The 26,247-nt window shown below is 44.5% G+C and overlaps 1 protein-coding gene across 1 annotated transcript in view; it reads left to right on the top strand.

Annotated features, from left to right (window-relative positions):
• Positions 1-970: 970 nt before the first annotated feature.
• si:ch211-57n23.4 (immunoglobulin superfamily DCC subclass member 3) overlaps positions 971-26,247 on the top strand; it is a 30,938-nt gene continuing 5,661 nt past the window's right edge. The window contains exons 1-13 of the mRNA XM_042077008.1: positions 971-1,081; positions 10,639-10,950; positions 12,996-13,140; positions 13,461-13,591; positions 13,979-14,116; positions 14,311-14,469; positions 21,517-21,682; positions 22,209-22,459; positions 22,911-23,075; positions 23,585-23,773; positions 24,893-25,009; positions 25,451-25,580; positions 26,055-26,178. Of these exons, the coding sequence (XP_041932942.1) occupies positions 1,036-1,081; positions 10,639-10,950; positions 12,996-13,140; positions 13,461-13,591; positions 13,979-14,116; positions 14,311-14,469; positions 21,517-21,682; positions 22,209-22,459; positions 22,911-23,075; positions 23,585-23,773; positions 24,893-25,009; positions 25,451-25,580; positions 26,055-26,178 (2,073 nt within the window). The 5' untranslated portion in view covers positions 971-1,035. The remainder of the gene's footprint in view (positions 1,082-10,638; positions 10,951-12,995; positions 13,141-13,460; positions 13,592-13,978; positions 14,117-14,310; positions 14,470-21,516; positions 21,683-22,208; positions 22,460-22,910; positions 23,076-23,584; positions 23,774-24,892; positions 25,010-25,450; positions 25,581-26,054; positions 26,179-26,247) is intronic.

Below are 26,247 nucleotides of genomic sequence, written 5' to 3' on the forward strand. Positions count from 1 at the left end.
TTGGCAGTCAGTTGTAAAACAGTGCTAGTCTGGATGCCAGCCAAACTGATGCACAGCCCGTTAGAGTTCATAGCACAGCAGGTCAAAGACCTTTCAAATTTGGGAAGCAGTTCTAGTGTGAAGGCCTAATCTAATGTTATTGGTCTGCATGCAATGCAGAGATCTGCAATTTAACTGCACTGCGTTTTGCATGTTAGTAAGTGGAATTGGAATTGGCCAAAATATATTGTATGTTTGAGCTACAGGTCTGCATGACTGCGATAATCTGAAAATTAATGGTTTGGGGCGTGTTGATTTAGGCCTACAAGTTTGTAGCCTACACTCCATTTCACTGTGGATTTAGAGTTGTTCCTCACCACAGTGAATGAAGGTTTGAGCCAGTTCTCCCGCGTTTTGTCGCGGGACAACTGTATCCTGAAATGACATATGGTTTACTGACCACTCGCTACACTTCGGGGTGGCTGCAGCTGTCCGCTGTGATTTTGTGTCATGCGTGTGAGTGACACCAAACCACTGGGAGCGAAGCGAAGCAATGGTCCCCCGGTCTCCGCTCAAATGAATATCAATCATGCCTGGGAGGCAAGTCGCACCTCCCCTTGGGTGTCCGTGGACTTGTGATTGGTTTGTCAGGGACCAACCTGCGAGTGCCGGCAAAAGCTGTTGTATCAGTGTCCATTCACTGACCAAGGGTGTCAGCAGGGACAACAATACGCGGCTGAATAACTAATGACCGCTATCCTTTCCGTAGGTCCTGAATAACCACAGCCAGTATTCTGAAAGTGGCTTTGAACGTGACAAGTAGCCTACCCTAGTAAAGGCTGGACAAGGAGTCCCTAACAGAAACAGTAGAAATGTTTTCATAAGTTTATATAGATCTATTTTCGAAAAGAAGAGAACGCAGGAGTTTCCTAAATCGTTTGGAATAGTTTACCTCCCTTATTGTTTTTATTTTGTGTCGACGTGCACTAGCGCAAGGAGGACACCTGCAAAGTGAAGACTGTCATTTCTCTGGAAAAGAGGAGCCAGTGCGTTAAAATGAAGCCTCGGATTCTAATAGTCTTTCTACTGTCCATCTGTTCCTGTAAGTGCTGTTGAATTTCTCCGTTATTTTATTTGATAAATTAGATTGTTGTTTGAAATTTGTGAAGTAGCCCAGTGTAGTGTAGGCTAGCAGCCCATATGCAGATGATGTTCAAGAAGCTTGATTTTACCCTGTTGAATTATCATTTTTATCCGCAGCCTATTATACAACACAAACAGTTCAGGGAAATGTTTCCTTAGTGGAACACAGGGACTTGTGTTCGTGATGTTTCTGTTTAGATAGCCTTTAATTGCAGGTCCGTACATGTTATGTTGTTTATTGTTCAGACAGAAGAATGACCTGCTATCATAGATTTACTATTTCATGGCCCCTGGTATGAAATCACAGTGTATCCATCCCATTCTAATATTGGCATGATGGCAAAGATAGTTACTGAAGAGGTACCCTGATGTATTGTTAAAACAATCATGTGGAGACCTTATTATAGTTTAATAACACGCGCCATAAAGTTTTACGCCATGGGAAAACTACGATTTACTGTGACATTGTAGAGGCTTTGTGGACTTACACTGTATGTCATTGCACTATTCTAAGGTTTAGATATTGTTAGGGGGGCTTAACATCGATGCTTTGAGGTAATGTTTTCTTTGTAGCAAGGCCTGACAACTAAGGAAATCGTTCATTTCTTGTTTGGCATGCCATATATTCACCTGGAACAGCTTGGATGTTGTGCTAACACGTTTTATTTCAGAACAAGGAAAACCGAACACATCAGGACCACAGTTAATGGCACAGGCCTATGTTGGATTGCTGAGAGAAGCATCCCTCTTTTACATTCGCAACCCTTTAATTAACACAAAACAAAATCTCATAAGGTTTAACTGGTAGAGGTAGACTTAAATTAATCTAGAGACAGGTGCATCGTCAGCATCCTTTTCTGATCTAAGCTGGCATGTCTTTTGTAATTAGTAATTTAAGGTAAACGAACTAATAGTACGAAAAACAAGGCCATGTTTCCACTTCTTGTCTGCAATTGTCCCGAAATGTTTATTCCTGCTGTGGTGCACAGGAATCTTTAAGCCTGAGACCGAATTAATTAGGCTATTTAGCATGTGTATGCAAATACGACATTGCGCAAGGCCTTTCCTCGTGTGTCTCCTTACAGCAACTTTAGTGTTGCATATTTGCCATAGTATTTACAGGTCCAATTATGGTAAATGCCAAAATATTAAAGACATTAAATATGACTACATTTGAGCCTACCCCACTTACTCACTAATAAAACATACTGGCCTGACAAACACAATAGCTGAATGTAGGCTAATTCAAGTTTCATGCAGTTTCAAACTGTGATTCTGTATGTTAGCCTTCTGATCCAAAGTCATGTGTAGCTCTTGCACTTTTGAAAAACAAGACTGATATTTTAATAGCTTGAAATCTCAAAAGTATTTTAGGGTCATGTAATCCTTTAGGATGAAGGTACACACCACCAGTATAGAACTTTTAAACTATGTGCATGTGCTTCATAAAAAGGCATAGCACTTTGGATTAGTTTTCATCCTTTACCACCTGGTCAAAAATAATCATTGTACTTAGACAAGTCTTAGTTTTAGTCTTAGTTTTTTGCTTTCGTAAACATTATCTTAACATCAGTCTGCAAGCTGGTCCTGGGTCTACATATGGGCCTTGCCTCGCAAATGAAATTCACATTCTCCCTTCCTCCAAAAAAATAAACAGGGTCGTGAAAAAGTATAACAGAAGGGAGTGGCCCTGGCAGTGGCCTTCCCACCACAGCAGACCGGAGATGGCCCCTCAGACCAGGCGCTGGTGACCTTTAGGGGAACAAGGGGGGGCCACATTGACCTTGCAGGGCATTAACCCTTAGAGTCCCCCTCCTGCTCACCACCATAGCAGTCCAAGGAAAGGGAGGGGAGGGAGGGACAGCACAACCAAAAAAAAATGAGTGCGGAGGAAACAATGGCCGGCAACGCACCCCCACCCTCTTTTACTGACCTGACCCTCACACCCTCATCTCCATAACACTGCCCGTGCCTTTCTGCTAGGCTGGCCAGATTGAAACCTTATTAAGGAGGCTGTGTGTGTGCGAGAGGGACACTGTGTGTGTGTGTGTGACCAAGTGTTTGTCAGGGGAACCCACCCCACCCTGCAGCTGGTTGCCCGTGACCGTGTCTACACACACACACACACACACACACACACACACACACACACACACACTTCCCCCCAGTCATGGCTCCAGGTCCCGTCCCACCCTGTCCACGCAGCGATAGGACACACCACTAAGCCTGACAAGACACCCCTCGGACTTAATCTAACCCAGCACAAAAGGGGCCTGAGCCTGGCTGGTGCGTGATCAAGTAGAGATGGGTGGGCGATGTCTCTATTCCAGCCTGGCTTATGGGCCATGGGGAGCAGAGTGCCCCTGCTGAAAGTACAATTATAGGGCCAAAGCGATGGCCTGAGCACAGCATGAATCTGTTGGGCCTAATCCAAATGAAACGGTTTTGGTTGGCTTGGAAGAATCCTGGGGGAAATTTAACTCGCCGCAAGGTGCAAGGTGTCATATAACTTCTACCAGGAATCATTTCCTTGGTTAAGGTTCTGAAAGCAGTAAGCATGAAATCCCCCTATATATCCAAACTGTCATTTTCACATGGTGACTTATACTGATGGACCATACGAGTCATACATAGTGGATCTTACATTTTGGGGGAGGCCTGGTTTCCTCTGATAAGACCACTTAACAGTTCAGTTTTAGTTCCATAACTGCCAAGCAAACAGGTCCACTTCTCGAAGACCAATCTGGTGTGACTGTGGGAGATGTTGTGAAACTGCCAGGCTATGGCTTTCTCTTGAAAGTAGCCATGACAATTTTGTCCTCCCTTGCAAATCCTCCATATCATGGGACTCATTTGACCACGCATAAAGAAGAGCACCTTCCCACTGTCTTGAGGAAGAAGCTGTTCAGATGTCTGTGACTGTGTCACAGAGCTTATCGATTTTACAGTGTTAGTTTATTATTTATTAGCTAATATTCTTTATTAAACCAAGTGTTTTACAGGCCAGAGAGATGCCTGAGGGGATTGTTTATATAGCAAGAACAGTCTCATCTTGAGGCCCACCCAGTTGGACTTAAACGTGATATTGTGGTTGTTCCTAGCAAATATAGAAATTATTGCCTCAGATCCATACTATGCCTAATTCCCTTATGATTCAGCTTGCTGAGAAGTAATAAAGCACACATTCAGGGATTCAGGCTTCGGGAAAAACAGTTGGTCACCAATCAGCAGCCTTAAGTCCTGAATGATACTCAGTGAGTGGCTACTGTGGACAGTGATGCACAGCGACATTCAAAGTCAGTGTGTATGTATCAAGCCCACCTGAAATATCACAGTTTGTGTGGGTTTTTATCAATACTACCCGGGAGAGCGGGTGATTGATCGAGCGGAGCTGTTTACTCAATCCCAACTCGATGGGCTTCCATGTCCGCCTGTGGCCCAAAGCATCCGTTATTTTAATTAAAACAAAAAACATGTTCCCATGGTGATTAAACCTTTAAGGTAACCTTTATGGTATTGGAGTAATTAAAGATAACAGCCATTAACGGCTTTATATCCTCACAGAGTGCAAATATAAAATCCTATAAGTGAGTAAATAATGGAAGCCCCAAAGATGAAAGCCAGCAGAACAAATGTCCACTAGAGCTGGGCTTAGTTATTACAGTACAATCAGATACTGCAGCACACATTAGAAGTAATTTAGCTGATCTGTCCACACATAATGCAACAGCTACATAAGCATGCTATAGCAGTACAGCTAAGACTGAAAACTGGGAGCCCATGTTACACTCTGTGGCACACACTTTTAAATATCCCAAAGGTGCCTGTGGTTGCTATATAAAGCAGAGGCCTGATACTCTTCACTTCAGTTCAGAGTATCATCAATTCAGTCACAGACAAATGAAAAGTTGGGGATTGAGTTCTTCCTAGTTTTCATTACGCTTTTTAAACATCATCATGATCCGTAATGTAATACAGTGTTTCTCAAACTTTTTCAGACCAAGGACCACTTAACCAATAAAAAAAACCTCACAGACCACCTCTAAAAAAAAAAAAAAAAAAAAGTAGACCTACTTCAACAGTATATTACACAACAGGCCTACTCACTGAACCACCTTGCTTATTGTCTTTGCACCTTGCTTATTGTGTCAGAGGATTCACACGATTTAAACTGGCATCACTTACATGGCAGTGTTGCAGAACTGTTTGGATTTACATACAAGTTGGTTCAATATTGCAAACAACTCATCTATATTATATTTTACCACGTCTGCTCACGGACCACTTGGGATAGCTTGCGGACCACAAGTGGTCCCCGGACCACACTTTGAGAAACACTGATGTAATATATATTGAGTACTGCTTGCTGTCCACACTCTCAGTCATAAATGGCTGGTTGGAAGTTTGGTGGCATGACATGACTTATGTGGTCCATATAGGATGTGGTGGCTCATTATGTGATTGCATTAATGGAATTCTGTGTCACCCCACTGGTCCTCATCCTTGTAATTAAAGACAGGAGTGGAAGCCATGTGGTGTCCTTCCCCATGCAATTGGAGATTATTGCATATTGATCCGACCCCAGGTTTGGCATGCCCTATAAAACCTGGCTGTTTGATCATCAGAAACAATCTAATCAAACCAATGCATATGGTCACTTTTGCTAAAGACCAAGAGGCTTTTTATGGCTGATAGCAATCTGTCCATAGTGGTCAATAGTTTAATTCCAAAAAGGCTTACATGGTATGATTAGATTAAATTAATGACCTAATAAACAACATCGTAACGTATCTTGCGATTATCAATTGCGCATTGAATTAGCATAGACCACCAACTTAAATGAACAAAACGCTGAAAAAAGCTTAAAGGAAGTGATAGCTTAATTAAGCCTCGTTAAAACCAATAGGCGGAGTCACAGAGGTAGCACGCGTTTGTTTCTCAGTCGGAAACGGTAGCATGTTTACAGACACAACTTTGAACGTGGCATATGCCCACTAATGACAATCAATTGTTAAACAAAAGACTTTCGGCGCCCCCTGCGGCATCTACCGCAGCGTGTTTGCATAAGCGCTCCTCGGATAAGAGAGAAGGAGGCGGCGGCAGTAGTAGGAGGAGGGTGAGTTTAACTCCCATTACGGAGACAAAAGGCGCAGCCGCAGGGCACTCGGATTCACACCCGCCCGGAGACTCCTCTTTTCCCATTCAGCTCGTTCCAGTCCCCACCCCCAAAGTTCACAGTCGCTCATTGTTAAGCAGGAGCGTTGTAATGGATATAATAATACGGAAGAGAAGAGGAATGAGACGAAATGACTTTTTAGATGTTTATAGATTTGAAACTTATACATTAATATAGAATTACAAATGTATATAATAATAAAATATGTAGGACCAATTGTTGGTTCTGATGGTTCAATGGCAGTATATATCATTGTTAAGCCAGCATTTATAGGTAATATCATCTCCAAAGCAGTGAGGTTACATTAACTATTTTGCACTGCTTGCTTATAGCTTGTAGTGCCTCCTTGTATTCTAACACTATCTTCAATCTGTATTTGTAGATGTTAAGCTTCTCTGGCACATTAGTGGGTGGGAACAGCTGAGTTGAAGATTCACATTCACATTCTCATCTTATCAGTGATCAGCCTTTTGCTTGCCATGAGGCAAATAAAGAAATTCTGGAACACACTCAATGAAGGGATTTGCTTATGTTTGCCTTATCCTGTGTTCTCCAGAAGTCTTTCAGTCTCACTAGGGGCTGGGGTGGATGAGAATGAGTTTTTGAGCATAACAATACCCTGAAGTTCAGGGCCAAGCTCAGTGGGGACAATGGCCCAGAATAAAGTGGTGGGGGGATGGAGAGGTGACAGTTTGGGTGACCAGGGCCAGGCTGCTCTTCCAAAGCCTTCCTCCACCCTTCGCCAATTCTCCCATGACCTCCAGAAGGTGCAGGGTCACAGACTTGAAGATGAGGCTGGGTGAAGGGGGCTCCTGCTGAGCTGGACAAGCCCATTCAAACCTCCCCACCTCTCAAAAAGAAAAAAGCTAATTTATGACCCCCCCTTCCCTTTTTTTTACTGATGCTGAATTCATCCCTGAACTTGAGCACTCAATCACACAACCATGCAGGACACATAGATTTGAATAGGCCATTAGCATCCACCACAGTCTCTAAACTAAGCCAGAGAATACATCTGGATATACTTCAAAAGGGTTCTTTAATCAGGTTGGGTAATCACTTAGACACACACAATAACACACACACACACACACACACACACACACACACACCAGATTAGCCATACTATGGATGCTACTTTTGATATATAAGGCGCTTGTCATCTAAACAACTCAGATTAAGAGGCAGTGAATGCTTGCAAGAAGATACAAATGGAGGCAGCTTATAGCAGAAGCCCTTTGTTGATACATCAAAAAGTAATGGATCATAAAAAGGCTCACTGAAGCACTCACTGTTGTCACAGACACTGAGCCATTGAGCAGCAAGGGACTAGAGAATCTACTCTGAGCAGCCGCAATACATGCAGTCTTAAAGGAAAATTCCGTTTTTCCGGTTCACTTTAAGGCCCTTTTCTGGTTTGTTTTGGATTAACTAACTTTTCTGACTAATTTTGAATGGCCTTTGACTTCTCAAGGTGGCCGGCAATGGGCATACTGTAGTAGGCTACTCAAACATGTCCTAAAACAACCCTTAACGTTTGTTTTCAAAACTGTGCAACTCACCGAGTGGTTAGTTAGTTACCCTGAGAAGTCAAAGGCGATTCAAAACGAGTCAGAAAAGTCGAGACAGGACCAATCGTCAAAATTTCGGTGTCCACCACTCTAGTTCATCCAAAACAAACCAGAAAAGGGCCTTAAAGTGCTAAAAACCGGAATTTCCCTTTGATAAAACCAACTAAAATCAATATTTTCCAAAGGGTAGATAGATTGGGATCTATATATACTGTATAAACATCCGTGGACATTGAGGTGTAAATGGTCAAGGGATCAACTGAAGATATTGGAAATCAGGGCCAAATGTCTATCTCAGTAGGAAGTGAAGCATTCATCATTGCACTTGAAGCCTGGAGTTTCAACAGAGTGGAATGAAGTCAGAATCATCAAACAAGCGCAGATATCTACCTTATAATGTTTGCGTGAATGAAGTCAGTTTTTCTTATTTAATTAGTAAGTAACTTTTCATTGGATTGGGAGGATGAGTGTTTTCCTAATCCTCCCACAAGCATCCTCAACCATATATTCTGTGCTCAAGGTCCCTAATATTAACCTTCCCAGGCCATGTGCCATGTGTTCAATATATGGGAGTCGTGGCTGCAGCTTGTGATGTAACCTTCCCTCTCCCACAAGGGACCACTGAATTACATTAACACCCATACGGTTTGCTGGTGGACCTGAGAAAGGGAACTTGAGGAGGACGGAAAGGGGGCTGGGTAGGCAGTGAAACCTAACTAACACTGCACAGCTGAGCCAGGGCTGCATCTGCTGGATGTGACCTCATTACTGGGGGGGAGCAAACAGAGAATAGCCCATATCCTTAGAGTGGACCAGTGTGAAGAGAGAGGGGGGGAAACACTGGGAGAGATGGAGAGGTGTTGTGACCAGTCAGAGAGGAGAGAAAAAGAGAGAGAACTGTGAAATGTATATAGTCTTTCCCATAATGACATTGTAGAAGGCGCTCATGTTACATAGACGGATCTAGGAGAGGGTGAACTCGGGGCACCTAAATTGGTCTTGTGAGTAACATAGAGGCTACTGATGGAAAGAGACTGAGAGCACCATGTGGGCTCACTGTCAGCTGGGTTTGTGATGATGGTGTCATGTGAGATGCTGTTGAAGTCAAACATGCAGTAGGTGTATGTATGGCACACACAGTGAGTGTAGCAGTCCTCTCATCAGAGACCGTAAGGGATATCATATCATGGAACTCATATGAGATGAAGGGCTGTGATGTGTGCAGTACGAATGAGTCAGCTGCTTGTTCAGTGGTAGACAGAGCAAGATCAGGAGTTCAGGTTCAGGCTTCACCGGGATATTCTCATAAACCTTTGTCCCAAGTGTGGCCAGAGTCAAGGGCAGGAGTCATGTATTGTAGTGGACTGGACAATCATGTGGGGGGGGTGGGGGGGTGCCTAGAGCAGGTGCAGTCCGCTGGCCAGATCCTGCTTTGCATCCATAGTGCAAGTTCAAGAGTACTCCATAAACAAAGGACTCTATCAGCACCTCAGGCAAATCTGTGTCCCCCACACAACCCACGGCAGCTGGGAGAAGGGGAACGGCTATCAGTCTGGGTCAAGATGGGGCAGAGAGGTCGTCCCCAAATCTGGGGGACACCCTCCCTCCACCCCACCCCCACATGCCGCTCATGAAAAGCGGGTAGATGGCCCGTGTCGGCGGGGTCGACATTGACACAGGACCAGGGTGAGGCGGTGGCATGGGAAAGTCACCCCAGCACCAGAGAGAATGGAGAGGAGAGGAGGCGGGGGGATGATTAAACAGGGACGGGAGGGGGGGGGGGGCGGGCAGATGGCCCCAGTTTTTGGGGAAGAGATGGTGAAGGACCCCAGTGGTTGATGGGACATTTTTTTTTTCAGGGGGGAGGTGGGTGTTGGGGAGAGTGGTGAGAAAGACAGCGGGATCTCAGTGTCGTCACAACTCCATTGTTATCGACGGCGGCCTGATTCAATGGAGGGTCCTTTGGCCTGACCCTCATAACCTTCTTCAGGCAGATCTCCAGCATTGTCCCGGCCTCTGTTAGGCTCAGTGGCTGCTCTGCATTCGGCCCCATTGTGGTCAGGTTCGGAGGGGTTAGTCAGGATGGGCTTGGGGGAGGTGGGCTAGTTTTTTTTTTTTTTTTTTTACTATGGATGTGGAACTAACATAGCCATCAATCTGTCCAAGGGGATTGAATGTCAAGTGCAGTTCGGACCTGAAAAAGTTTGCCCTGAGGGGTCGGCCTGAGTGGCGTAACTTTATTGTGGGCCATGTCCCTTCATCAGCATGCTGACAAAATGTTTTGAGAGAGTAAAGCAGTTCTATACAACAACAGATGCCCGGGCAGCAGCACTGAAGTAATACAAGAGCTATGGGTCTACAGACATCATTGAACATACATGTGTACTTTGTGTTTTAGTATGAAATAGTTGTATCATTCACTTACACCATTGTTAGAATCACCATCATCAACATGAGGATGGACCTTCATAATGATTATGGTGAAAAGGAAGATGAAGATGAAAATCATATCAACAATTATGATGATGCAGGTGGTGCTGGAGATAAAGATGATCTAGGGTCAAACTAATGACAAGAAGGATCATATGGATGATGATGATGATGATGAGCACATTTGTGAATATTATCATCATCACCTGTGTGACGTTCCATTATAGTCATGTCTGCAGAATAAGAAGTTCTATTACATCAGGTAAACCTATGTAAAACATACCCATCACTCTTTCCTAACCAATCCTCTTGTTTGTTTTTCTCCCTCTCCCTACACAGATCTGTGCAATGCTTCAGAGTTGGCCTTCCTATTAGAACCCAATGATGTCATCGCCGTGCGTGAAAAACCCCTGATGCTGAACTGCCAAGTCGAGGGCGAGGGCCCCATCACTGTGACGTGGCGCAAGAACGGCGTTCCGGTGCCCACGGGTCCTGGCGCCCGAGCCCTGCTCATGCCCAACGGAACCCTTCTCATCCCAAGCTTCCAGAAGAGGCGAGACGGGGACGCCACTGATGCTGGGGACTACCACTGTGCTGCCCAGAACCACTTCGGCATGCTGGTCAGCCGCAAGGCCCACGTGAAGCTGGCATGTAAGTGTGTGGAGTTTAGGGGAGCATGATAAGGGCTGTGTCATGATTAAGTATAGTACATGAGAAGGGCTAAAGGCCCATTCACACCAAGAACGATAACGATAACGAAAGCTATAAATAAATATCGTTCTCGTTAATATGAATGACGACATTCACACATAAACTATAACGATAACGACATGAAGAACAATATTGTTGGGGATCACTTTCAGAGCGATTTTCAGAACGATAAAAAGCTAATAGCCAATCAGAACCCCTTGAATTTTAACCGTCACATTCATTAACACAAGGAGAGACTTTGTTTATCGTTGTTCAGTGTGAACGCTTTTATCGTTAACGTTATGGTTATAGTTATCGTTATCGTTCTTGGTTGGTGTGAATAGGCCTTTAGTCATGATTAGGGGAGCATAAGAAGGGCTGAGTCATGGTTAAGTATAGTACATGCTCTGAGTCTTTCTCTCTCATTCTCATTGATACTTGCACACTCTTGCTCACACACACACACATACATAAACATATAATATCTAGTTCTCTCTAACTGTCACACTATCTCTCTATCTCTCACACGGTCTCTATAACAAACACACACACACACACACACACACACACACACACACACACACACACACACACTCACTCGCTCACTCACACACACACACACACACACACACACACACACACACACACACACACACACACACACACACACACACACACACACTCACTTACTCACTCACTCACTCACTCACAAATACATATATATATATATATACACACACAACATATCACAGTTTAATCATAGCCATAGAAAACAAATCACTGAAGAACACGTACACATCTCTTATCAGTATATAATGTCCTACCGACTGTAGGCTTTGCCTCCCTCTCACTTGGACACACTATTGTAACACAACTTGCCCTTTCGTACAAACCTGGGAAAACCGCTTTGATCCTCTCCACAGCACTGCACCACAGGGGGTCCAGCTTCCATCAAAACAAGCTTTAGAATCTGGTGTAACTGATGTTGCTCCACAGTGTCCACCCGGTGGAGATACATGGCAACCTTTAGAGGGATACGTTTATCTCTCTATTTCTAGAAATGGGAAAGGAAATAATCTGAATGTTCCTTAGTCACTATGGTAGCAAGCACATAAGACACATAGAAAGATGGACAGAGAGAGAGAGAGAGAAAAAGAGAAAGAGAGAGAGAGAGAGAGAGAGAAATTTCCTCCCCAGTTCCCCTGCTGCCCTTGTCCAGTAAAACCAGAGGGGTTTGTGGGTAATCAGGCAGAATTATGGCCGTCACAAGGTGTTGCTCCCTCAAGGCAAGAGGGGTTGCCATGGCGATGCACTCACATTGGGAGAGCCCAGAGCCCCCCCCCCCCCTCACACACACACACACACACACACACACACACAGAGCTCTGGGAGAGCCCTCTCCACTCACACCCATTTATTGATTAAAGGAATGACCAGCTCTTTGGACACAGTGTTCTCAGCTGGTTCACCCCGCTGCTCATTCGAACGTAAAAAAAAAGCAGTGCCCTCTTCAAACAAATCAAATGGAGACAGATGATTTTGAGTAACATGATGAGACACAATTGATTTAAGACGTTTGAAGATGCTTGACTGTTTACAAACATGAAATCAGTTCTGCAGTCTAGTTTCATAGTGGTGCCTTTGAACTTCCCTCTTGGCCTAATATAGTGCTCGTTGTTTCATCAGGGATTCATTACGGTTCCAAAACAAAGTCAGTACAATTCTAAATAAGAAAATGTGTGAAATGGCCTTTGCTAAAGACGCCTTAAGTAAGTGTCCATTTCTAAACCCCACAAAAGGTAAACTCCACAAAAGGTATACCATCCCTTAAATGTTTATAGTGATTCAGGAGTGAGTCATATGCTTTTCCTATCCTTGTAGGGTAGAGGGCTAGAAGGTTTCTGTATCCTTATAGGCTGTCATAGCCATGGACTCTCTCAGAGAAAGATCTCTCTCTCTCTCTCTGTGTCCAACTGTCTCATCCCCCTTCTGTCTCCTCTCCACAGCCCTGCCGAAGTTCCACACTCACCCGGAGTCCATGTCCGTGAACGAAGGTGGAGTGGCTCGCTTTCAGTGCCAAGTCAACGGGATCCCCGAGGCTAACATCACCTGGGAGAGAGACCGCGTGTCCGTCAACACCAAGGACAGCAGGTAAAGCCTGGTTTTCATGTAAACACACACTCCAATCACAAAATGTACACAAGGACATTCATTCACTCATTCATCCTACAGAAATGCGTGCACACACACACATGCAGAGACACAGTATATGAACACACACACATGAGGTTATTCATGGATGCATGCCTATTTGATTACGTGGTCTGGGAGCAGGGAACTGTCAACTGGCTTTACACATTTTTACATTTTTTTAAACACACACACACACAAACACACACACACACACACACACACACACACACACACACACACACACACACTCACTGTCATGTGTTTTTCTCTGTGTGCAGGTACACTCTGCTGCCCATGGGCATCCTGCAGATTACAGGAGTGCGACGTTCCGATGCCGGCCTCTTCCGCTGTGTGGCCACCAACAGCGCCAACACGCGCTATAGCCACGAGGCCCAGTTCAACGTCACAGGTAAGAGCCCGTCTCCTGCATGCAAGTTTCCAGAATCAGAATCTGAATCGGGTTTATTGCCAAGTAGGTTTTCACATACAAGGAATTTGCTTTGGTCTCAATGTGCATGACATTCAATAATTAAAATACATAAAATACAGACATAAAACACACAATAAATAGACAACATGTTAGGACGAGACAGACAACCACAAACAAACAAAAACAAAACAAAGCGCACAAAGACACCGAGTTTCCTGCATGACCTGGGACACGTGGTATTGCTGACTGAGTCAGTGTCTCATTAGATATGGTGCTGCTGTTAAAATATACTTTATGTATGTTTATGCTTGTCTGTATTTGTTTCAAGACACTAATAAAGTGGACTTTGTCTCTCTTTCTCTTCAGGTGGTCCTCCCCGTGTGTACAAAGAGCCAGTGATTCTGTCAGGTCCTCAGAATCTTACCATCAACGTCCACGAGACAGCCATCTTGGAATGCATTGCCACTGGCAACCCTCGGCCCATCGTGTCCTGGAGCAGGCTGGGTAAGACTAAGGAAAACAGGCCACATCCCATTCCCCTTCCTCTTAAATGATCATAGAACTTTACAGACCAACAGAACTTTCCTAACCATATTAATGTCTGTCTTGTCCTATGTCAATGCATGCATGCATGTGTGTGTGTGTGTGTGTGTGTGTGTGTGTGTGTGTGTGTGTGTGTGTGTGTGTGTGTTCTCTAGATGGTCGCTCTATTGGTGTGGAGGGCATCCAGGTGCTGGGTACGGGGAACCTGATGATCTCCGACGTTACTCTCCAACACTCTGGTGTGTACGTGTGCGCTGCTAACCGCCCCGGTACCAGGATGAGGCGTACGGCGTTGGGCCGACTGGTGGTGCAAGGTAAGGGACAGCCACTTCTACACCCACATCCACTACAAGTAAAGAGTGGAAACGCTCAGGGACGTGTTTCCCAAAACCATAGTTGCTAACTAAGTAAGCAACTTTGTTGGTTGTAATGCAATTTCCCATTGCCAACCAACCAAGTTGCTAACAGGTTAGCAACTATGGTTTTGGGAAACACACCCTGAGGAAGAGAAAACTCAGAAAAACACTCAGACACGCTCTCTGCTCCATCCATGTGTATAACCACATGTTTTGATTCAGTAATTATACTCTCCGATTCAGGAAATGATGATGATGATGATGATGATGATGATGAGCAACTGCATCTAATTTGCCAAAACACAGGGGATGACTTACACTTAAATTTGTAATTTCCACCTTTGTTTTAAAAAATCCTTTTAGAAATTCTCACAACACCTGTCACTTTGTGAAGACACAGCAGCGCATTGAAATGTGTTAACTCACAGCTCACTGAGCCAGACTGAACTTCTTCTGTCATCCATTACAGAAGAGTAATTCCTAGCTGTAATGCAGATTCAGGATGCTGTAAAAAAAAGTCTTCAGTGGCATCAGTGGAATGAGATGATCACAACATGGCCATTTCGTCCCCTTAGAATTATAAAGTTCTATCTACGTTCTGAGTAGTTCTGAGATATTGAGCTTCAAAGTCTTAGAATTTCTTAGAGTTTTACTGATAAACGGAACAAACCACTTTAGATATAATGCCCAAAAATGCAAACAACTACAAGAAACACTTCACTTCACCTTCACAATAAGAATATGAATATGCCAATAACTCAGTTTTGACAAAAATGCCAGATAGCACCTTATAATTCTAAGGGGACGATTTGTCTGACGCTGTTGAAATATTTTAGCAGTTGTGGTCAAACAACAAAACATAGTGACTATGAGTTGACCAATCTATTTTTCTTATTTTCTGATGGTAGTTGGTTCACAGCATCAAAATATAACCTCTCACCTGACCAGTCAGAGTGAGCTTTCTAGCAATGCTCTTTGCTCCCCCCTGTTGACTGAGAGAGGTCCCTGTCCCCTTTCTGTCCCTGTCCCCTTTGTTGACAGCTGGCAGTCCATGACACAGACAAACATGGCAGTAGACATGAGTGTGACTGTGTGTGTGTGTGTGTACTGTTTATGGTGTGAGGGGAGGGGAGAGGTCTGGTCAGCTGAGATGTAGAAGTGGGCCTTAATGAGAATGGGTGGGTGTTGGGCCTTTGGCCAACCAAGGAGAAATAAAATATCGGATTTGGACCTGTGTCCTGGATGGTGATTGGTCAGGGGGGCTTGAAAGAGAAAGTCAATACCCCCCCCCCCCCAATCACCCCCACCCCCAAACACCTTGGTGTGAGACCCCTGACTGCCTGTGTTTTCTAATTACCAGTGAGGGTGGCCTCCATCTGGTCAGGGTTGGGTGGGGTAGGGGGGTGGAGGTGGAGGGGGGGGTAGTTTTGATGATGTGGAGGTGTCCCCTATCCATCTGATGACATTGCACATCCATCATGCAGCAACCGTCCATACATGTATTTCTCTCATTTTTTATGTGTGTCATTAGCTCAGTTTGATTGGATATCTTGTGGGTTGTCTCATTTCTCAAGGGTCATGCCTTGTGTTTGGTGTTCAACATTATTTCTGTTGTAGAGCCAGAATAGCATGATTATTGAATGTTAGCAGAATGAGTTTGCATTTGGGAAAGATGGTTGGCTGTGGCTCTGTTAAAGGTTGGATTGCCATGTCCTGACAAACAGTTCAGACAAAAAGTACAGTGTTTTGTAAATGAGTCAATGATATTACACAATCTTTAAGCGCCTGATTAAAATCCTCTCAACAGTTCAGTTTAGTTCGGTTCCTCATCTGAAACAAGCACACACTCTATCAGTGATAGAGGGTCAAGGTTTTAGAGCCTAGGGCACTTTAATGGTCCTGTGTTTCTGTTTTTCTGTTCGATCATTAAATTTGGCACCCAGCTGGGTTTTCCTCCACCCTCTTCCCCCTGTGTGGGGCTTTTGACCTGATCAATCAATACCTTACCCTATCTGTCTTTCACAAGTGGATTGACTCTGAACACTTTTGGGGAGCCAATCTTTAATGTATTCATTAATTTATTGATTGACTTATTTTGGGGGGTAGTGAGAGAAACAAAGAAAAAAAATACTGGTCGATTGTTGAGGGCACGAAGTCATTTGGTTTAGTTTTGCATCCAATATCTTTCATCACAGACAATATGATAGAATTACCACGCATCAGCTTTGACCCATCCCAAAAATCTCACACACATTTCATCTTCACAGCTCAGTTAGCCCTGCATCAGCAAAGCTGATATCAGCATCTTGCTCCTTTGCTTGAAAACTTCCTTGCACGTGTGCTTTTGCCAGTCAGTGTTAACGAATAGCCCTCCACAGTACACTTTAAGAAATGGCTGCTGTAGTTGCATGACACTGCATGCTGTGACCTCATGTGTCATATGGTTCAAACTGTAGCACTGCACATGCTCCATATTGTTATTACATGGGCCTGTGGGAATCCATCCGATTTCAGAGTATCACTTTGCAGTGTGAAGTATGACAAACCTAAAGCCAAGTTCAAAACTAAGTCCAGTGGACGTTGTTCTGTCATCTGTCTCATGTCCACTGTGAGGTTAGCAGAGGCCAGACTGCGGGCCTTGTTGGGTGCTGATGGCCTTGGTTTGTGTCGGTCATCTTGTGTCGGGCCTGTATTATTGTAGTGTGTGTGCATAATGCATGTGCTACCAGAGGTCTAGAGAGGTCCACTGTTTCTCACAACCTTGCACTTCACCCTTAGACAGGCACACACATACATATGCATCTTCCCTCTGGCCTTGAACTAGGCAGGACATGGTCACTTTTTGTCACCAGCTTTGTTTCGCCGGCCGGTGCAGAGAACAGATGCAGACTTGGTCAGAAGACAATAGAGGCGAGAGGAGAGGGTGACGGAAGAGAATAGAGTTGGTCTGTGTGTGTGTGTGTGTGTGTGTATGTGTGTGTGTGTGTGGGGGGGGGGGGGGGGGGGGTGGTGGTGGCTGAGGGTCACGGTGGGGGAGTGAAGGATGACCCATGACCCCTGGCTCCTCACCTTTGACACCTGCCCCAGTGGGCTGCCGGGGATGCCGGTCGAAGAGGGGCTGGAGAGAGGGCGGAGCCCGATTGACGGACAGGGATATGAGAGAGAGCGAAAGGGGAGGAGTCTGACTTAATTGATGGGTCTCCAGTGAGAGAGATGACAGAGCCCCACCCCTGAACTCCACACACACACACACACACACACACACACACACACACTCTCCCCTCCACCCGCCAACCCTATCCCCGTATTCCTCTCATACCCCCAGGACTCCGTTTGTTGTTTCCACAACGTCAGAAAGGGGGAGGGGGGGGCAGTTGTTCTCATCACAGCTGGTGGTCAGCCAATGTTGTGTTGGGTGGGTCGAGGGCCATTGTGTGTGCTGCCTGCACTTTACTGAAAGGACCCCCCCCCCCCCCCCCCCCCGCCACCTCCTTTCTCTCTGTCTTCACAGACTCCCCTTATTTCAATGTTCTTTTTTTCCGCTGTGAAACATTTTCATATGAAAAATGTGAGGAGGGATATATCATGCTACCAGGCCTTTAAGATGCAGATCACACAGCTGTCACAGCAGCACAGATAGGGGGTTCACACATCACAAGCAGCTGGGGCAAAAAAAAAGCATTTTTGACTAAATGTGTCAGAATTCATCAAATAGCTGTCAGGGACTGCTTCACAGAAATTATTCATGGGTGTCAAAAAATATAGCAGAGATGTCAGTGAGTGAGTCTGACAACCTGAAGTACCACTATTAAACACATGTGTGTGTGTGTCATACCCTAGTCCTTGACATGCAGCTCACATGTTTTGCATATAACATCAAAGCAGTTTTTTAAATGTTGCGAAGACATGCAGATACAGATCTAAGCTTTCACTCACAGAAGGCCATACATACATACATACATACACCATACATCAATACTTTATTTGCCTGTTTAACACAGCGAAGCCCTGCACAAATGTCTAAAATGCAATCGTGGTGACCTGTCCTATCACACTCAAGGTCAGATCTAAGACCCTGTCCAAAGAATAACTGATCAATACACTGGTATGGCCTGGCTGATGTATGGACAGCAGGCCTGACAGTTTGATCCGGGGATGCAGTTAGACAGGCAATCAGTTGAGGGACTGGACAAGACAGCAATCCCCACTGGAGCTTTCTCTCTCCCACACACACACACACACACACACACATACACACATACACACACACACACACACACACACACACACACACACACACACATACACACAAACACTTTCTCTCTCTCTTTCTCTCTCCCTCACACACTCACACAAACACACACATACCCTTTTTGTCTCTCACATACATACACACACACACACACACACACACACACTCACACACACACTCATACAGCACACACACACTCATACAACACACACACACACTCTCTCTCTCTCTCTCCCTCTCTCTCACAAACACACACACACTCTCTCTCTTTCTCTCTGTCTCTGTGGATGCTTCTCTTTTTGTCCTGATTGTGTTTCCTTATTTCTTATAAAAAAGAAAAGGCTTCTTCTAATGGCAGGCATTGGCATGGGCTGTAACAGGAGAGGTATTGCATGCAGCTGAACTCTCTGTGAACCAAACATGGATGTGCTTTATGGCGTGATGCAGTGATTCTATTTTTAGCCTCCCCTCAATCAGAAGAAACCTAATCCAGAGGCGAGAATGCATGTGGCATGTGCATACATCGCACATGAGGGATTATCATGTTTGCCATATCGCTCTGGTCTGTAAACAGACACAAATCCTCTGTGTCCTGTTGTTCCACAATAAGGACAAACATGGTCTATGGCTTACATGGAGTGTGGTGCTATGGTTTGCATGTACATAATTGAAAATATGATCATTTATTTCCATTAGTTCTCATATTCTCTCCTTTGTCCTCTGTTATTAGAAAAGGGACAAAGAGAGCACAGCTTCATTCTGAACAGCTGATAACTTATTATTTCTCTCTATGGCTCTTACACTGGCATCCTGATTAGTGTGATCTTCTGAATGCTAGGTGTGACTGGTGAGATAGTGAATAGCAAATACTAGCGGACTAGCATTTATGTTTTGAGTAGTGGAGATTGATAACACCACACACACACACACACACACACACACACACACACACACACACACACACACACACACACATTCACACACACACACACACACACACACACACACACACACACACACTTTGAGTTTCAGATGTCCATTCAAAGGTTTGGGGAGCTGAGGTGACCCCCAGTTTAATTCAGTCTGACAATGGCCTCCTATGCCTGGCCCCTCCCTACTCCTCCTCCTCCTCATCCTAACCCTAAACCCTAAACCCAGCCAGCTCTGGCTCACAGGAGCAGCTCCCACTCATTTACATGTTCAAGTGCATTCTCACTCTAACAGACCCCTCTATAGGCACACATAAGCCAATAACAACATGTGTGCACTATCTATGTGCTATACCAGCCTTGGCCTGTTGTGGCTAACTATTTTGGGGGAAATCTTTGAGACATAGTCCAACAACATTATTGACATTATCATCGTCAACAACATCAAGATCAACAGCTGCAGTAATGATTTGATTTAGTGTTTTAATGTGTCATTCCTTCATTTCCAATGAGAACACAAATCTCCATGTTGTCTGAATGTGACCACATTTTTAACAGCTCAGCACTTGTAAATGACAAATACACCCTGCAGTGTCTTCTCATTTTGTTGGCCCTATTAAACCCAATCTAGCACACAATCAACCCCAACCACCAAACACAAGACACAGGAACCGTCCCTAAAGCCATCTCTCTAATGACCTTCCTCAATTATGGATCGGGACGATCCATATTTTGTGTCGTGTCCTCAAAGAAATTGGGCCTTGTGGACTGGGGGACCGTGAAGCCGGGCCTAAAGATCTTTGCCTGCATTGATTAATGAACCCCTATTGAAATTGGCCGTTCTTCATACGACCCTTGACCTCTCCCCACATGTCCCACCACCGCCACACCAATCCATCCCTTCCAAAAACCCCCCATCTTCCCAGGGTTCAGGGATATGAGAGGTATGGGGGTGCTTGCGGTTGGTGGTGGTTCGGGATCGTGTCAATAGATCTATGAGATGCGAGGGGATCGGGGAACAAGGGGGGGACAGAGGGGGCTCTACATATATGCACGGCCATTGTGCGGCTGTTGATGGAGTGTCATGCGGAACGTTGAGCCGGCATCTGTCCCCGCTCTGGCTGAGGCGAGGCGAGGAGAGGGGAGGGGAAGGGGATAGAGGAGGTTGGAGGATGGGTCACTGGAGGAGACAGACTGGGCTTATTAAGGGACCAGGGGTGAAGTTCAAGCTGCAAGAGATAAAAGATGATTTTGGGGTGTTTTCTGGCGAGAGATGAAGGGCCTCAGGTTTTGCTTTCAGTGAATGGAAGAGACATTATTTGTAGTTTGGCTCCAAAATGACCCTTTGTAATGCCACTTCTACTCCAAGTGATACTGATTTGAAAAGCTACTAAACAGTACCAGTGAAACCAGTGGACTCCACTACTGTTCTTTTAGTGTTTCATTTCAGTTTCAAAAGGACATTTTAATCCTAGATTGTTTTTGCATGCAACATTCTATGCATATCAAATATATCTATAGAATTGCATTAATTGCATACAGTTGATTAGATCTTTACACATACAAAGGGGCTCATTTTAAAGTCACACATGTTAGAGGGAGCAATGAATAAAGTTGTAACCTTGCATCAGTGGTCACTCTGAAATCCATCTGCCATGGTCCATATTGTCATGTTGATGCTGTCCATGGTCATTACCATTGCAGTAATGCTATCTATGCTCTACAGTGCCACCTATGGTGCAAAATAGATATTGCAACAGCAGCTTGCCTTCAATGGTGTTGGCTAATTCAAATTTCTTTCATTTTCCCCCTTTCTTTCCTCAGCTCCTCCTGAGTTTCTGCAGTGGCCGCAGTCTGTGTCTAAACCACTAGGTGGCAGCGCTGTGTTCTCCTGTGTGGCCCAGGGTGTCCCTGAGCCTCACCTTATTTGGCTGAAGAATGGCAAGATTCTGACTCCTGGTGACAATGTCAAACTCACCAACAACAACAGGTGAAGAGCTGATACTGTTTATGACCTTCATACTCCAAAAGCCAAGCTTATTCACAGAGGAATTTAGTGATATGTATAGTTATATGACCATATGAAAATACTCAACTTGATTAGACGCACATTTACCATCTGTTTTGGGGAACAAGCAGTTGTTAAAATATTCTTGGCGAGATAGCATTTTCTTTGCTTGGATCACTGGAGGTATATACCTACAGTAAGGGATATTGTAGGTAACAGTGACATTCTTCTCTTTAAAACAATACCTACATTTGACCACAGGGTGGCAGTCTATGACAGCTCTATTTCTCTCAGTTTCTCTCAAAGCCGGATGGATATCTGTTGAAGTCATTTGAAACATATGGAGCATTAAATGTATTTATTGCATCATAAAAAGTATATCGTAAATCATAGGACACTTGTACATTATATGTATCCCCATTTCCCGGGTGCAAGAGGAAACACAAAGTTTAAACACATTGTTTTTAGCCCTTTTCCTTTTTAAAACACATTTCTTCTGTTGCTTCAGCACCCTTGCCTTGACTCGCATCACCTCTGAGGATGAGGCGATCTACCAGTGCATTGCCGAGAACAGCGCCGGCACCAACCAGGCGAGCGCACGGCTGGCGATCTCTCTGGCCAAGGAGCTGCCCGACGCCCCGGCCGGCCTCAAGGCCACTGCGCTCTCCAGCGCCTCGCTGCAGGTGTCCTGGACGCAGCCGCCCGCTGAGGTCACAGATGGAATCATCGGATATGTGCTGCACATCCGTAAGATCTGTGGTAAGTGTTGCTATGATCAAAAGCCATTGGTCCACAAAGCAATATGGCAGTATGCAGTAAAATAGCCTCCATGTAAGAATTTGATTCTGTTATTGATGATGATATAATAATAGGTTATTAGATGTTGGAAAAATAGTTTTTTAAGCCCATCTTGCAGATACAGTATATTCCAGAGTAATACTACAATGTCTGGTTTCTAAACTGGGTCTACTGTTGTAGCGTTAGTGTGCACCTCTCAAAAGGTTGTTAGTTCATAATAATAATAATAATAATAATAATAATAATAATAATAATAATAAGCTTTATTAGTATAGCAACTTTCATACACAGAATGCAGCTCAATGTGCTTTACATCTGAAACAACATCATGACATCATGAGTCATTGCCATGCCTACAGCTGTTAATGTACATGCAGCAGTGTGACATGTATGATGTGGGATCCATTTTCAGAGCCAGACAGCAAGGAGCTCCAGGAGGCTATCAGCAAGACCACCTTCCAGCATGACCTGACAGACCTGGACCCTGCCACCACCTACTCCATCTACCTGAAGGCCTACTCTGCTCTGGGGGCCAGCTCAGCGTCCAGCACTGTGGTGGCTACAACACTAGGGGGAGGTAGGGAGCCGTGCACTACCCTTTCTACAGCACCACATTAGATGGAGATGAACTCAATCAAAGACTATGGATAATGCATCCTCAGCACTTAAAGCAATATTCCAAAGTCCAAAGTCCACATTTCACAGACTAATTGTATTTAATTTATTGTTGACTAATTGCATGCAGTGATTAAGAATTATTGTTCTATTATGACCCCTTTAGCATTTAATGTTATAATATGTATGTAATATTTGTGCGCCTATTCTGCTAGCAGTTTTATTGTAATGACAGTCTACTCTCATTTCTTTAGTGAGCTAATATCGTCTTCTCCTTATCTGCATGCTTTGTTAAATACCCATTCTAGCAGTGTGCTTGCGGTTTTTGTCATGATGAAAGAAATTTATTATGAAGATGAGAGAATTAACGATCCATCCCATTTGATCCCTCTCCCATTTGATCCACCCCCCTCGCTCTCTCTCTCTTTCTCTCCCTCTCTTTGTCCCCCTCTCTCTGTGTGTAATTTACAGTGCCCAATACGCCAACCTTCTTCACGAAGGTGCTGAACTCCACTGCGGTGCAGGTGCTGTGGGAGCTGCCCAGTAAGACTGGCAAGGCCGAGGGCTTCCGACTGTCCTACCGCAGGGTCCCCCATGGAGAGTTTCAGGGGCCTCTGCAGATGCCTTGCCACGCCAATGCCCACACCATCACCCATCTAGGTGAGAGCGGGCATGCTGTTAATTTGTGGTGTGGTAATTGAGTCTGTGTATGACTGATTCAATTAAATTGATCTGAATAGGCTATTACATTCTCAATGTTATAATAAAATACTATTAGCTTTTGCCCATTTATTATACACATATAATTTTGAATACCTTACCTTTTGTAGTGCTTCTCATTCACTGACAGAGGAAGGAAAGGAAGGAAACATGCTGTGTCATGTTGCATATGGTTCTTTTATGTGATAATGATGACAAGATGGCAGTTCATTATTGCATTTACAGCCCAGGTTTATGCAGACATCTTGAATATAGCAGGACAAGGGTATTTGAGTGATGGGTGAGGAGCAGAGGATTCTCTGCTTGTGTGGCCTGGAGACTGGGAGCTTTTGTTTGTTTGCACTGTGCTGCTGCTCAATAATCCTGTCTTTCGGCCTCTGTCAGATGCCAGGGTGTGACTGGCATGGAGAGCTGATCATAATGTCTCCCTCATCCTCCTCTCTTAAATCTATTGTGTCTTATTCACTTTTGAATATCCCAACAAATATCAGTCTGTTTTCATTTGCATTCATATGTGTACTGTCTTCCATTTAACTGTTAAAGCTCATTTAAGCTTTAGAATGCCAATACAAATTGCTTGGATTACTGTCCATGGCATTCAGTTAAAAAAGCAGAACATGAGCAGATGCTATGTAGCTGAGCCAGCTAGGAAGGATAAACATCTAAATTAGCATTCAGAGAGATGCTTTGAAGTAAGTTTTGAACAGTGACAGAGTAAGTTTCAAAGAGTCAGAGAAAGAAGGAGAGAGAACGAGAGAAAGAAAGAGAAGGAAAGTACACTGATGGAGATGCTTGTGTGGGAAGAGCCAGATACGAGCACAAAGGGAGAGGGGAAGGTAGATGGACTCTAGAGGTGAGACATGACAGCAACAAAAAAAATATATAATTCAAACTTTGTTCAGTGTCATCCAAACGAATCAATAGTCCCCTGTCCACTGCGCTTTGTCCCACAGGCTCAATATCTCCTCACTTCATACCTGGCCGTACGTGATGTGAATCTATTATGGAGGACCGCAGAGCTCTCATGGAATAACTCCTCTTTTCGTGCGTCTCTTGCAGAGCGAGGTGCTGTGTACGAGGTGAAGCTGGCGGCCTACAACGGCAACGGGGAGAGCGACTGTTCCAAGAGGCTGGTGTCTCTGGCAGAGGATGGGACCAGTGCCAAGACTAGCAGTGGTGAGAGTCTGCCTGGGGTTGGAGACAGCAGAGAGTCGCAACGCATGAAATTGGGTGTGAGGGAGTGATTTAGTGCAGAGGAGGCGCCATCCACAGCTGGAGTCACAAGAGTTGTAAAAATAGATACGTTGCATGGCATTGCATGTGTGTGTATGTGTGTGTGTGTGTGTGTGTGTGTCTGTGTGTGTGTGCATGAGAGCATATGTCTCTGTGGGTGTTCGTGCATGCATATAATCACGCTCACCGTAATTTCTTTCTTATGACAGGGGAGGTCATTTAATTTGTCCTATCCTGTACTTAGTGATTCATTCCTCAGTGTGACTCTGCACCACACAGTGTCAGTGAATGATCATCTCGTGTGTGTGTGTGTGTGTGTGTGTGTGTGTGTGTGTGTGTGTGTGTGTGTGTGTGTGTGTGTGTGTGTGTGTGTGTTTGGTGCAGAAGGAGAGACCCAGTGCAACTGCAGACAGGGCATGGAAGGCTCCATGGGTGGCATTGTGGTGGGCATTCACATTGGCATGGCCTGCATCATCTTCTGTGTGCTCTTCCTCATGTTTGGATACCGGCGCAGGTAAGAGGCATCTCTGACTCAAAATCACTCTTTCTTTAAAATGTATTTACTTATTTATTCGATAGTATTAGATACCATATGCATAGACAAACTGAGAACAACTGTCTGTTGCTGTATTATAGTGTTTATAGCTATAGCTATGCTGCTAATTTGCGGCACCTGTCCATAGAAAGGGTTTTTGTGAAAATAGACATCACTGCACTTTCTTAGTCACTCTGAACCATCCTGGCATAAACTCATCCAATTTTGTTTACCCAATTATGATTTAACAATGCAATTCAAACATATGACTTATGCAGAGCATGGTTATGAAATTGAAGCAATGAGTCATACTATAAACAAGACAGAGGGAATTTTCAGTATAAAAATAAATATTTTTTTTGAGTCATTTTCAGTACAGTTTGTAGAACCCTTGCAGTGGGTATGATTTTCCAATTGTGAGAGCATGGATCCTGTCTCCAGTTTCTTCTGTAGGAAGGGGACCCAGGACAGTTGGTCAGTGCCACGGGGGGGCGATGGTGGACACCACACTCAGAATAACGGGGTACCCAAACCAGGGGTGACCCAACCGGCTGAAGCCATTGAGTTAGTGCCTCAGGTAAATATAGGCAGACATACACACACACACACACATACACACACACACACACACACACACCTAAACCCA

Source organism: Alosa sapidissima, chromosome 21, assembly GCF_018492685.1.
Source record: "Alosa sapidissima isolate fAloSap1 chromosome 21, fAloSap1.pri, whole genome shotgun sequence".
Lineage (NCBI taxonomy): Eukaryota > Metazoa > Chordata > Actinopteri > Clupeiformes > Clupeidae > Alosa > Alosa sapidissima.